General features: G+C 38.8%; 1 protein-coding gene across 1 annotated transcript; it reads left to right on the forward strand.

The window, feature by feature from the left end:
• Window positions 1-142: 142 nt before the first annotated feature.
• Window positions 143-11,128, forward strand: LOC126976197 (methylosome subunit pICln). The gene is made up of 6 exons (XM_050824450.1): window positions 143-489; window positions 2,766-2,906; window positions 4,274-4,363; window positions 6,183-6,313; window positions 7,175-7,264; window positions 9,638-11,128. The coding sequence occupies exons 1-6, from the start codon at window positions 368-370 to the stop codon at window positions 9,667-9,669; spliced, it is 606 nt and encodes a 201-aa protein (XP_050680407.1). The 5' UTR covers window positions 143-367; the 3' UTR covers window positions 9,670-11,128.
• Window positions 11,129-15,322: the final 4,194 nt, after the last annotated feature.

Genomic DNA, 15,322 nt, shown 5'->3' on the forward strand with positions numbered 1-15,322 from the left:
AACAACGACCACAGAGAAATTTGTAATTATTTGAGTACTTATCAGACCACAGAGTACATTCTAATTAGGTATTTCAATAAAATATAATACTGTAGCCTCGTTAGAGTATGAGTGTTCTGTGACTCTAGTTTTATTCTTTTGTAAATGTAAATTGCGATTTGCGAATGTGATTGTGAATGTACCTATGTTTTGTTTTGTTTAATTTTAAATTTGGAAATTGTAAAGTATTATCCATAAATAACAGTAACTGTAAATTGTGATATTGAAATTTAAGATAGACTGATCTATCTAGTATAAATAAGTCACCGGTGTCTTCTTGTGATAACTATTAACTAGTTTTCTTTTTGTTATTGACTTGTTGATAAAAATGGTTGTAGTTTCTTCCACTTTCTCGGTGCCGGTGGAGGGCGTGATTCTGGAGACACCTTCAACGAAGTTATTTATGAACGATCAGGAATTAGGCACTGCCACTTTATATATAACTGAACAGTAAGCATTTATTATGATAGTATCATGTGAAGGATAGAACCACGCGGTTCTATCACTATAGTGTATTTTATAATATCTTCATACTAAATTAATATCACTTATACTGTTAGGAAATCTAAACTAACGAGTATATATTCATATAGTCGATGTACATTATTAGTTTCCCGCCTAAATCTCAGATATGATAGAACCTGCTTTTTTTGGATGTAGGATATTAAATGGGCTTACTACCTTACTGAGCGTTGTTTCCATTTTGTACATTGCGTGGATTTCTGTAAATAAAGAGTAAAGCCACTTAAACTTAATAACCAATTTCGTCTCTCTTAGAGAGCCATTTGTTTCTGAAGCAGTGATACTCACTTTTGTCTTTAAATGGCCCATAACATTCCTTGGATTCTTCTGGTGTTGCAAGAGAGCATGTGCAGCAGTTACCCCCTACCATCAGGTTACCCATTTGCTTGTTTCTTCTGGAGTTTAGATTTTAAATAAAAGGTAGAATTTTTAGTTGTAGATTGTCTTGTCTTTGAAAACAATTTTTCACACATCACTTACATATTATATTGTAATTGAAATGATTTGAAAATTGTTGAAAATGCAAATAAATATATTTATTTATATATAAAAGAGTGGCAATGAGTTTCTTGCTACTTCTTTTCATTAGCTCAACCCTTTATGAAGTAGGGGTAGATTCAATAAGAAAAAATATTTTTTTGACATTCATAAGAGTCATTTCCGTGACCATGAATACATGAATAAAGTGATTTTGAATATTTGACACTTCTGAGAACGAAATAGCCCTTGTATGTGTGTGCTATTATAGCTTGTGTGTAAAGGACACACTTTTTTCCCCAGAAATATAGTACTTATTTTTGTTATTGTATAAAACATCACACTTGGCATAGGTTGCAGTACAAACTCTATATGGATATAAATAATCATGGGCTATTTTCCCCAACTTGATGTCTGTTCTTTGTCTATCTATAGCCGGAGAATAACATAACCTCAGTGGGCTAAGTATATTACTTCAATTGTTATAAAAGACAATTCTTTATCTGATAAAAATGATTATGAATATGACTTATGTGCAAACATAGGAGCTAAATCTCAATACTCTTGAGATCACAGACAAATTCTAACCATCCACTATAGTATGCCTGAAATACTAGGTGTTTCCCGTATAAACTTGTTACCATACTTTCCCAAATCGGCAGTGTCTCGGAGCACTTGATTTTTCAGATACACCAAAACCAAGTTTATTATATGGCACCCTACTCCCTCACTAATTTCTGATCCTTATTTTGTTTATAAGACGGTTTATCTTCCATGGTCTTATAGCTTGTCTTAGTCGTTTTCTGAGACATTCAATAAAATTATTGTAATTATAAGCAATCTGTTGCTACAAGTAAAATAATGTGCATTGACAAATGCTGTGCAAGTGCAAAATTCATGACAATCTGAGGCATTGAGTGTAATCAGAGTATCCCGTAACAGAAAGGTTAAAAATGAGTGGTTACAGGTTGGTTCATAATTGGAACTCACTTTCAGAAGATTGTTGTGGATTATTGAATGCAAACAATTATAATAAAGATAAAAATTAATAGTGAATGTGAACAAATCAGCTTATCTCATTGATAAAAAAATAATTTCTTGGGGTGGCTAGCTAAACTTAACATATCATTTCCTAAAGGTAGTTTTATCAAATAATTATCATCAATGATTTGTGAGTGGAGACTGTTCAGGAGTGACTCCAGATAATATCTGGCCTGCAATGTGGCAATGCAAGCCAGCTTGGTGACTTTTATAATAATAGATGTTTGTTGAAACGGCCATGACCCATTATATCACTTAACTGTGGGTGTGTTCCAGCTTACAAAAAGCTACAGCCTCTGTGAGGAAGACCTTCTTTTCCCTCTCTGCATCCACACAAGTTTATCCAACATGTATCATATAGTGTGTGTTGCCATATAACTGACTATTATCCAGTTGGAAACCAAATCAATTATCAGGGTTAATAAATAAAAAATTACCACTGTCTAGAATTGTATGATTCAAAGACATTTGAATAAGGTGCCACTGATGTACCCATCTAGCCCGCATCATATGCAAAGAAGGACTGGTTTTCAAATTGGTAATTCAATGAGACTTATAATGAAATAACTAAAAACCGTAAAATAGTGGTTAAAGGTAGAACAGTTTCGTTTTCGGTTTTGGATTGTCCTATTGCCAAGTTGTTTTAGCATTTTAAATAAATATTAATATATAAAACAATATTTCAGTAATGTCGTGTGGGGTGGAGGAGTTAGCGCTACCGGAGGACCATCACCAACAATATCCCTGCTGTACCCCAACATCTCCTTGCATGCAGTTCAAAGAGATCCAGTTAGAGCTCTATACATGGTTCTCAATTATGAGCTACGGTAAGGTCTTCTAAATTATCTTCACATTCGTATTTTTACTATGTATTACTAGTCAATAGTTGATAAGCATGCCCTGTACTGAGGCATAAAGGCTGTGTTTAATTTTTTTTTTAAATCATTACCACCACAGGAAATAACTTGGTATTATTTTTGGAGAGCTTTTGTAATGCAATATTGTATTAGTAAGTAGGCTGTTCAGTAGTAAGATTTACAGTGGAGCCAATTTTTTAATAAAACATTTTAAGTTATTTATATACTACTCTGTCAAAAAAGTACCGGGAAAGATTAATAATAGATTAACTATTCACTAGCGCTGTTAGTTATTCATTCAAATTTATTTTATCGTATTCAAAGTATGCTTCTATAGAAACGATACACTTACTGCAACATATAGTCCAATCATCAAAATTTTTTTAAACGCTTTTTCCGCAATTGTTTAGTTCTCGTCGCGAGTTCTGCTTTACTTCTACTGAAAGAAAATAGGTGCCACAAAGTGGTAATTTGAGTTTAGGAAAAAAAAAGATGTCGGCTGGAGCCATATCTGGTGAATAAAGTGGTTACTCGACGGTATTTCTTGAGTTTATCCAAAAATTCGTTAGCAATAATGTGCATGACCTTGGTGCAAAACCAAGAATTTTCTAGATTTTTTTCAACGACAAATCTAGCCGAAAATCGTCATATTTTCTCTCTTAAATGCCGCATCACGTTAAAATAACAAACATTATTTACTGTTTGAACAGCCCGTAAGAATTCCGAGTGCACAATCCGCGACACTCAAAGAAAACACTTTTCATCGATTTTGGCGTGGTTATTTCGGTTACGGTTCAGTTGGAAGGCGCCACTCTGAACTTGTTGCCTCGTTTTGCATGTGAAACTCGTAAACCCATGTCTCGTCACCAGAACGTATCATGAACGTTAGGTTAGAATTGACCCGTTCTAGCATGTCCTCAGTAACTCTTAAACGATTTCGTTTTTGAAGAAAATCCAGGTCTTTTGGGACTAGCCGAGCGGCAAGATCTTTCATACCCAAGTGATTATATAAAATGATAGGGATCAACTTGTCAGACTGTAACACTTATTCTTTTGGTAGTTGATGAGCTAAACTAACTAAAAACTGATTGACATTAACAATATTCTCTTATTGTCTTAATATCTCACAAACTTGAGGAACTATGAGGATTTTTTGTCAATATTACCGTGGTGACGAAAATCTTCCAACATATCTCGACCACTTTTGGATGCTTTGTAGAACTTATAAGCAAGTTTTTTTGATAAATTCGATTCAACATAAGCCGTCTATGGAGACGGAAACGGAATTAATGGTAGTTTGTTTCCCTTTTCGTAAACAAATGCAATTAAACTTTCAGGTTGGCAATGGACCTTCCCAGTGGTGATGCCCCAGCAAGTCATGAAGATGATGAATTTGATGCCAATGATGAACCCATCACACAGTTAAGGTAGTGTAAGTCAATAAATAATGTCCTAATCAGTGGTATCCTGTATTTTGTCTCGTTTCCGCACTATTATGAAGATAGTGTCCAACACAGAACAGTTTAAAGAGATTAGAAAAAGACTAGTTCTTTTGAAGGGAAATACTACGCTGATGTTCAATCCTCAATTCATACTCGTCCTTGGATCTGCAATTTCAAAGATACTCATAAACGCGTTACAAGTACAATCTGTAGACTAAGGCTGGGCCATGCTTGTACCCCCGTCCATCTGGCTAAGCTGCATATAAGAGACAGCTCTCTTTGTGAGTGTGCACTTGATGAAGCAACTCCCAATCACATCTTTTTCAGTTGCCCTCGACTGTCTTCTCCTCTTTATGATCTCCTTCCTCCTGATATCCCTCGCCCCACTGATTCCAAATCCGTACTCTCCTTTGTTAATTCCCCTTTTGTTTATATGTTATGTTCATTCATTAACAATAATTCAATTCGAGAAGTTATGCAAATGGGTCGCTAGCTTTTTGGCCGATCGGAGCATCAAGGTTGTTATCAACGGTGCATGCTCCCACTTAAAACCCATAAACGCTGGTGTCCCGCAAGGCTGCGTGCTATCCCCTACACTGTTTCTTCTGCATATCAATGATATGCTGCAAATCAGCGGTATTTATTGCTATGCAGACAGCACAGGGTATGCTTCCTACACCGGCCGTGCCAACATGTCTCGGGATAGCGTCGACGAAAACCGGAACAAACTTGTGTCTGAAATCGAGACAATGCTTTGCAAAGTCTCGGAATGAGGCCGACAAAATTTAGTCCAATTCAACCCCAAGAAGACACAAGTTTGTTTGTTCACCACTAAAGTCTCCCTTTGTCGTATTCCCTCGATTCGAGATCACTCCTCTAACTGCCACAGCCTGTATTAGCATACTTGGCGTCGATATATCGAGCGACGTTCAGTTCTGTGGTCACTTGGAAAAGAAGGCCAAGCTGGCCTCTAAAAAGCTTGGTGTACTCAGTAAGGCGAGACAATACTTCACTAAAAGCCACCGCCTGCAACTTTATAAGGCGCAAATTTGGCCTCACATGGAGTAATGTTCTCACCTCTGGGAGGGTGCTCCGCAGTACCAGCTTCTTCCATTTGACCGCATATAACGAAGAGCGGTTCGAATCATCGACTCTTTGCATCTTCTACCGCATTTATCACGGGGAGTGCTCAGAGGAGCTGTTCGGGTTGATTGCAGCGGCCGAATTCCACCACCGGACATTACATGCAAAGTACCACCCGCACCACGTAGACGTCTGGCATTCCACAACAGCGCGTTTCGTTAGAAATTTCTTGCCTCGCACAGGCACTTTTTGGAATCAAATACCGGCTGCGATTTTCCCGAGCAGATACGACTTAGGGACCTTCAAGAAAAAAGCCGGCAACGCATTTCTTAACACACACCTGTTGTTGTGTGTATGTCCATGGGCGGTTGCCTCACCTCTCCCCATGAGCCTATTGCTCGTTTGCCCCCTCTTATATAAAAAAAATAGTTTTAACGATTTGGACCAAAACTGCATTTAGATAAGATTTTTTTGTAACTTTACCTAGGTCAATACTTGTTACTGCGGCTTGATACATATATATAGAAGATAATTTATTGTTATAATACCTCGTTACTTACTAATCCTATATGATTAACTAAAGAAAAAAGCATGAAAGATTTTATAAATAGTTTGTTTATTAATAAATTAATGTGTGAATTAATATTTAGATAACTGGCACTTAAGTCTAAAATCATTTATTCACTTGTAAATGACACTTATTAATGGTGATTTCTTCTAGATTTATCCCGCCAAATGACAATGATCTACAGTTGATGTACTCAGCCATGAGCCAGGGTCAAGCCCTTCATCCAGATCCTCATGACATTGAGGACGAGGACCCTTATGTGGATGGAGAGGATTTAGAAGATGGTGAGACATCTTAAAGTGTATTTAATTTAATACACAGTATTTCTTTGATAAAGCGATTGTAACACGTTTATTTCAATAAAATTAATTTAATTGATTATAATGCAACATGCTGTATTTCTACATTAAGTTAAAAGATAGTATAGGTAAAAGTTACATTTTTACTACTTTTTATTTAACCTATAGTATATATGTAATTTATGAATATCCTTTTTAATATTTATGAGTTTTAAATAATTTACTCAAGGATTAATCATTCAAAAATATTTTATTTAAATAATTGTATACTGTTGAAAATTAGATTATTCTATTAGCTCATAATCAATAGTATGGTACGAGAGTTATATTATACCACTCCTCTTTCTACAGCCTCTTTTGTTGATCAAAATCTGACCGGAAATAAAAAAAAAATTCATGTGTTAATCTTGTTCAATTCTCAGGTTGTGGCTCCATTTAGAGGATCTACTATACAGTTGATAACCTGCTCAACCCCAATATTAGCATATTAGGAAATAGACTCAAGATGTCGCTCTTTCAAATATAAACAATTTGTTATTTTAAATTGATTCGAACCCGTGGCCTCTCGCGTTCCGCCCGAGTGCTCTTACCAACTGAGCCAACTGTTCGTGAGCCGGCATCCTGTGCAAAGGAGCCTCACAATGCCTTTAGTCGCCTCTTACGCCACCCTTGGGCCTGGGACTTCCCTATTCTTTTTATGCTGGGATGGCACAGGTTAAATACCTTAGGGTATCATAGTGTAATTTGTAAATATCATTAAATATTCAATTGTGAATAGAGGAGACTGATGAAAAGTTTTTTTTATTTTATTTGCGGGCACTTTTTATAAATTATTTATTTTAACAGATGAAGAATTTGAAGATGCCGAAGAGAGTGAAGATGCTGCATCTCGTCTACAACACATCAGGTTGGACAACGGAAACGGACAGTATGAAGGTAGGCAGGAATTTACAAAAAGATGTTAATTTAGTGGGATTTACAAAAGTCAACGCTCGTAATTAACCTTTTAAAGCTTGTATGTAATCTTAAAGACTGGTAATGCTCCTGTGTGTTTCCTTTCTTGGTAATGGAGCATAGGCGGTGGTTAATTAGAATCAGGTGACACACTTTTCTTCTTAAAATACTGTTTTACAAATTTAAAAAAAAAATGCAGCTTAATTGGTAGTAAGTATTATAGATTTAGAATAAACTAGCACATCAACGACCTGACAGCCCAATAATTCGTGCCCAATTTTGATTTGTTTGGGAGTTAGCTGGTGGCTTTATATTCAAAATACTAAGCTCATGACAGGCGTGGCTAACTGACTTATATATGATAACTAGCTGACCCAGCAAACGTTGTATTGCCGATATTAAAATCGCGATACAAAAGTAACTGTTGATCGTAGATGGGTGAAAATTTGAAGTTGTATGTATTTTTTAATGCTGACTCATAATGAAACAAAAAAATTTAAAATTCGTGTGGACCACCCTTAACATTTAGGGGGATGAAAAATAGATGTTGTCCGATTCTCAGACCTACCCAATATGCACTTAAATTTCAAGAGAATTGGTCAAGCCGTTTCGGAAGAGTTCAAAGTTAAACACCATGACACGAGAATTTTATATATTAGATAACCTGGTTTAATAATAATAGATTCACTTACCTATTCTATCTTGCTGTATACGTAAGTGAGTAGAGGTATTTAGTTAGTATTGAATAATAATAATAGGGGTTTAAGTATGAAAATGCCGTATTATTTTAATAGGTACTTCAAATTGACATAGAACTAAGGTATGAGATTTTTGAGTGAAACTTTTTTCACATGGTGCCTATGTAGTTTTTCTTTTAAAAAATGTGCAACATTCGATTATCGACTTCCAGTTGTTTTTTTTTATTCAGCTTAGACAAGAAAGATGCATACTTCGAAAATTCGGGTGATTTTTGAATACCAGTTCCGATGCGGAACTAATGCTGTAGAAACAGCTCGCAATATCAATGTTGTGTTTGGAGAGGTGACTGCTAATGAACGCACCGTGCGATTTTGGTTTAAACGCTTTCGTGATGGAAACTTAGATTTGAAGAACGAACCCCGTGGAAGACCGCCCACACAGTTGAATAACAATGAATTGAAAGAGATGGTGGAATCCGATCCGAGCCAAACAACCCAGGAATTAGCGGCATGGTTACCTTACCAATTATTGACATTGGTTGACTCATTTGGGTCCAATCAATAAAATAAAAAATATGGATGCCGCATGATTTGACAGATCTGCAGAAAGTACGCATGTTTAAATTTGTGTTGCCTTATTGAATCGACACAGAAATTAAGGAATATTGGATTGAATTGATGAATTGAATCGACATGCGATGAAAAGGGGATTTTTTTACAATAACCGAAAAATGAAATGGCTGACCCCAGGTCAATGCCGAAATCCGAACAATGGTAGCAAAACTAGCAGTGAAACAGCCCCGACTTATGAATCGATCTTCACCATAATTGCTCCATAATAACGCGAGACCTCATAAGCACGAGAAACCGTTTTGACTCTACAGGAAATCTTTGTGGGAGGCCTTTGCCCAGCAGTGGACGTCTTCCGGCTGATGATAATGTAGATTCTTTTTTGTTATTTGGTTGAGTTCTCATGGCAGTCTTCGTCATGCTCGCTTAAATGTCACTGTTTGTGGCATGGGACGGGTCTTCCCTTTCCCAAGAATATGGTCGAAGGAGGCTATGGCTGGCCCATGCGTCATGCTCATGAACGGGCGCAACTTGTGGTGGCAGGATGATCCTGTTATCAGAAACTCTGCAAGTAATTTTTTTTATAATCGCCAATATAATTAAAATACCTTTATTTATTTTCGGTGTGTGTGGATGTTGCAGCTACTGTACTCAATAACTTTTGTTTTGTATTAATTAACATTTACTTTTTTGACTTACTCATGTAGGGCATTGACTATTTATGATGATGTTTGAGTATTTTTGTTGCATCAATACATTTATTGTAAATGAAATGATTTGTAAAACCATTAGAATGTAAATGTTGATTTAAAAGAAGTGGCAATAACTTTCTTGCCACTTCTTCTTATTAGCTCATGGTTGAGCTAAGCTCAAAAGCTCAACCCTTTATGAAATGGCGATAAATTCAATAAGAAAGGAAGTTTTTTGACATTCATAAGTGTCATTTCTGTGACGTACATGAACAAAGTGATTTTGATTTGATTTGTCTCTGTTCACCTTATTCCTATTAAGAATATAGTAAACGTTCTATTTAAAATTGAAGAATAATACCAGATAGAAATTATATCATAATTGGTTTTTTTTTCAGATTGTGAAGATCCTTCGAATGAACAGAACTGATAAAACGTTATTTAGTAGTTTTTACAAATATTTTGCAAGGTTTTACAATAAGTATATCCCCGACAACAAAAACGTTATGGTTGTAAATTCCTACTTGAAGTTGAGTTTCTTTTATATTTATTGTTAAAATAGATTGGTCTATTTTTATACTGATAATGTCACATAAAATATATATATATATATATATATATATATTATTTCCATCTTTTTAAAATGAAATTTTTGAGGAGCATTATTATATAATGTAGTAAGAAAGTATACCACTTTAGGGCATTAATTTTGAAAATTGTAACTAGAATGAGAAAATTGATTACGGATTCATTTGCCATGATATAATATTTAGAATTGTCAATTAATATTTAGTACCGCTGAATCTTCTCGAATAAATTAATTGTGTAGGAAACCACACAATGAATTTATTCTACTTACTATGCCGAAAGGCATATCAAATAGACAGTTATCTGTGGCAGGCTCCTCTGCACAGGATGCTAAATTATGGGTACCACAACGGCGCCTATTCTGCCGTGAAGCAGTAATGTGTAATCATTATTGGTTCGGTCGGATTGGCGCCGTAACTAGTGAAATTTACTCAAGGTGACGTTTTGAGTTTTTCAAGAATCCTGAACGGCACTGCATAGTAATTGGCAGGGTGTATCAACCTTCAGCTGAAAGTCCTGCTCGTTTCGTCCTTTATTGTCATAAAAAATACACTTGCGTTTTATTTTTTGTCAGTGCAGGTGGTATCTTTTGCAGACACTCTATATCCACTATTCCACGTATTGGAGACAGCTATTAACGCTTTTTCCGATGTTTTACACAACTGGGGACAGTGAGTTAGTTGCACTGCTAATTTTGATCCCAACTTGAGGGGTATTTGGCTATTATAATGTATTCATACTTTAGCGTTAATACATAGAAGATTATATGTACGTTATATTAGTTATTTATGCAACTGTTGTGTTATAGTATTAAAACGCGAATGAGAGTTTATAATAATAATAGTATCACACACTAATTATCAACAGTTGCATACCAGACTTTATCTACACCCATAGTATGAATCCTGTATAAAAGATTCTGAAACATTTAGCTTACTGCTAACATTAAAACAGCCAGTAACCATAATATCATCCAAACGAGTGTTGTAATGTTGTACTGAATTTTATTACAACACTCGTTTGGATGATGTAATGGTTATAACTGTTTTAGGATCTTTAACAGAGGATTTAAAGCACGGGTGTAGATAAATGTTTTAACACAACAGTCTTGAGCAATTATTAACATTATTGTTATATTGTATAATAATTTCTGTTAGAGGGTAGTTCCGACTTTTGGTTTAACTGTTTTGAAGTGAAGCAGGAATTTGTGTTTAAGTATTACTTGTAATGCACCAAGATTGAGTATAAGCCTGTATTCTAAATACTTAGAAGTAATGACTTTTAATAAATTTAATTATAAATGTGTTGTTTTATATTTCCACAAGTGACTTTTTCTGCAAAAATACAAATGATATATATGCCGATCAAATAGTAGATTCAAAGCCTTTCCAATATGGTGATAACTCGAAGCAATTTTGAACATAGGCAACACTCCTGTGATTCATCTGGTGTTGCAAGAGAATGGGTGGAGGCGATCAGTTGACACCAGGAGACACTACCATACGCTCGCTTGTCCTCCTTTTCCACAAAAAAGGCATCTTAAAAGATTGGAATATGTAGAAAAAAGCTCCTTCAAAACGCAGTAGAGCAACACCAGAAAATCAGATGGTGGGGATGATATCCATATTCCTTATTCCCTAGGAAATACACATTGGTATGCATCATGAGTAATGGTTCTCATCGCTTCCGCTATTTGGTGGCAGTAGTAAGGTTCCTATACATCAGCTGCACTGTATAATCATTCTTCCGGGTAGACAGTGGCATGGTCAGTAGTCGCATCTTGTAGATTGTTATCAGATACATGCAACAATTTATTACTGAATAAATAAAATAAAAAAAGTGTGTGTGTCAGCTTCGGAGTTTACCAATAAACTCCAAAAATAAAAAATTCATGGATATCTTAGTACCCAATTAATTTTATAATCCATGCACACAGCAGAAAAAAATTACTGAAAAGAGAGAATAATTTATTACTGAATATTCTCAATTATTAGAATGAATGGGGTGGGCACAGAACCGCGCATGACCGAGGACAAACGAGGCAGTAACACCACGGCACCACGCTCAACGTGGACTTCTGCAATATCAGGGGAATTCACTCCAATTTAAACGCCGTCCACCATCACCTTGAGACGGCGCAGCCGGCCTTGTGTTTCCTTACAGAGACGCAGATATCTCGACCTAGCGATATTTAACATTATTAACAAAACTGAGCACAATTTTTTGCCTCATGCCGGGGTATGTGTGTACGTTAGGGAGGATATCTGCTGTCGCCGTCTCGGCAATTTTGAGGGTAGGGACCTGTCTACTCTCTGACTCCGCGTAGATTTAGACGACCGCGTCCGTATCTATGCGTGTGTCTACAGGTCCCATAGTGGTAACGCAGAAACCGATCATCTCATGGGCTGCGTTCAAGCGGCAATTGACGACGTGCTTGCACAGATCCCCTCCGCTGAAATCGTAGTCTTGGGTGATTTCAACGGGCACAATGCCGAATGGCTTGGATCACGTACCGCAGACTACGCAGGGCGATCTGTGCATAATTTTGCATTGGCGTATGGTCTGTCCCAATTGGTTGAGTCGCCAACGCGGCTCCCGGATGTGGATAGCCACATGCCGTCCTTATTAGATCTTCTGCTGACTTCACATCCCGATGGTTACCAGGTCTTTGTCGACGCCCCTCTCGGAACGTCCGACCATTGCCTGGTCAGGAGTGTAGTGCCTATCCGACGCCAACGTCGCAGACCACCAGCGACCCGCCGCGTTTGGCACTACAAGTCAGCAGATTGGGATAGGATGCGTTCCTTTTTTGCATCCTACCCTTGGGGCAAGGTTTGTTTCCCTTCGGATGATCCTAGTGCCTGCGCCATAGCCGATGTGATACTGCAGGGCATGGATATTTTTATACCAAGCTCTGTAGTACCGATCGGTGGCAGATCACAGCCCTGGTTCGATGCGTCAGTTAAAGTAGCATCTGACTGCAAAAAACAACTTATCGTATTAGGCGTATCGAACTTGGGTTGCGGCGCTGGGCACAAAGGATCCGAACTGCATAGTTCTTAAGAGGAAATATAACCGTGCCTCCAGATTTTTTAAGCGGCAAACCGCCCGTGCGAAGTCTAAGCACGTCGTCAAAATCGGCGAGCAGCTTTCCAGTTACCCGACCGGAACACGCAAGTTCTGGTCGTTGTCGAAAGCTGCTCTTGGTAACTTCAACCAGCCGTCCATGCCGCCGTTGCACATGAGGAATGACACCCTGGCCCATACGGCAAAAGAGAAAGCCGAGCTCCTGTGCGCTCTTTTCGCCTCCAACTCGACACTTGACGATAACGGAAAAACACCGCCGACTATCCCGCGGTGTCAGAGCTCTATGCCTGAAGTACAGTTCAGACAGAAAACTGTTAGGCGAGCTCTGTTTTCGTTGGATGTCAGGAAGTCGAGCGGGCCGGATGGCATTTCTCCAATCGTGCTTAGAACGTGTGCCCCTGAGTTGACGCCGGTGCTAACTCGTTTACGGCACTCTTATTCCAAAGGCGTAGTCCCTGACTCATGGAAGTCAGCCCTTGTCCATCCGATCCAAAAAAAAGGAGACAGTTCGGATCCGGCGAACTACAGGCCTATTGCTATCACCTCCCTGCTCTCCAAAATCATGGAGAGCATAATAAGCCGCTAGCTTTTAGTATACCTAGAGGGTCACCAGGTGATCAACGACCGACAGTACGGCTTTCGCCATGGACGGTGGGTAGGTGATCTTCTGGTATACCTAACACATAGATGGGCGGAGGCTATTGAAAGCAAGGGGAAAGGCCTGGGAGTTAGCCTGGATATAGCGAAGGCCTTTGATCGCGTATGGCACAAGGCGCTCCTCTAAAAACTTCCATCATTTGGGCTTCTCGAGAGCTTGTGCAAGTGAACCTCCAGCTTCCTAGGCGTAGCATACAGTTCGTTGTCGACGGATATTGCTCGAACCCGAAGCCCGTGAATGCTGGAGTGCCCCAAGGCTGTGTGCTTTCTCCTACGCTGTTTCTTCTGCATATCAATGATATGTTGGACACCTCCAACATGCATTGCTATGCAGATGACAGCACTGGTGATGCCGTATACACGGGCCATGCAGGTCTCTCTCGGGAAATCGTCGACCAGTGCCGGGAGAAACTTGTGTCTTCTATCGAGTAGGTCGCGGAATGGGGTAAATTGAACCTAGTCCAATTTAACCCCCAGAAGACTCAAGTTTGCGCTTTTACCACTAAAAAAATCCCATTTGTCGTATCACCGCTCTTCGAGAACACTTCTCTTAAAGCCGCGCCTAGTATCGGAATACTGGGTCTCGAAATCTCGAGCGATTGCCAATTCCGTGGCGATCTGGAGTGCAAAGCCAAATTGGCTTCGAAGAAGCTGGGCGTCATCAATAGAGCACGGCAATACTTCAAGCCGGCCCACATTCTAGCGCTCTACAAAGCGCAGGTCCGGCCACACATGGAGTATTGCTGTCATCTCTGGTCTGGTGCACCCCAGTATCTGCTCGATCCATTTGACCGCGTGCAACGTAGAGCAGCTCGAATTGTCGGGGACTCAGTGCTCTGTGAACGGCTGGATCACTTGGCGTTGCGTAGAGACGTCGCATCATTGTGTGTCTTCTACCGCATTTATCACGGGGAGTGTTGCGAAGAGCTGTTTTACCTGATTCCTGCCGCCGAATTTCACCTTCGCACGACACGCCACAAGTTAGGATATCATCCCCACCATCTGGATGTGTGGCGGTCCTCCACAGTGCGGTTTTCAAGAAGCTTTCTCCCTCGTACTACAAAGCTGTGGAATGAGCTTCCTTGTGCGGTGTTTCCGGGACGATACGACATGGGTACCTTCAAAAAAAGCGCGTACACCTTCCTTAAAGGCCGGCAACGCTCTTGTGATTCCTCTGGTGTTGCAAGAGAATGTGGGCGGCGGTGATCACTTAACACCAGGTGACCCGTACTCTCGTTTGTCCTCCTATTCCATAAAAAAAAACAAGGGGAATCACAAATGTTGCCGTTTACCAGATTATGGGTATCGCGCCTATTTCAGCCGTGAAGCAGATATGTGTAAGCATTATTGTGTTTCGATCTGAAGGGCGCTGAAGCAAGTGAAATAACTGGGCGAATGAGACTTAACATGTTATGTCTCAAGGTGACGAGCGCAATTGTAGTGTCACTCAGAATTTTTGATTTTTCAAGAGTGTGTACCACCGAGAGTGGTAGAGAGCTGGAGCTGCATTTTAATAGGCAGGGCGATTACAATCAGCTGAACGCCCTGTTCGTCTCATCCCTTATTGTCATAAAGAAACCTTATAAAGCGTTGCATATACGTAAAATTGAATGTGAAACCAAAAACACATTAAGACTTTGGGAGCGAGGTATGAACTTGGGACACCATGGTGAGAGTCTTGTACAACTGATGCTTCTTCTTATGTGCATCATTTGCATCTATCAAAATCTGGGTGTAAAAAAGTGCTAACA

The sequence above is a fragment of the Leptidea sinapis genome, chromosome 39 (genome assembly GCF_905404315.1).
Source record: "Leptidea sinapis chromosome 39, ilLepSina1.1, whole genome shotgun sequence".
In the NCBI taxonomy this organism is placed as follows: Eukaryota; Metazoa; Arthropoda; class Insecta; order Lepidoptera; family Pieridae; genus Leptidea; species Leptidea sinapis.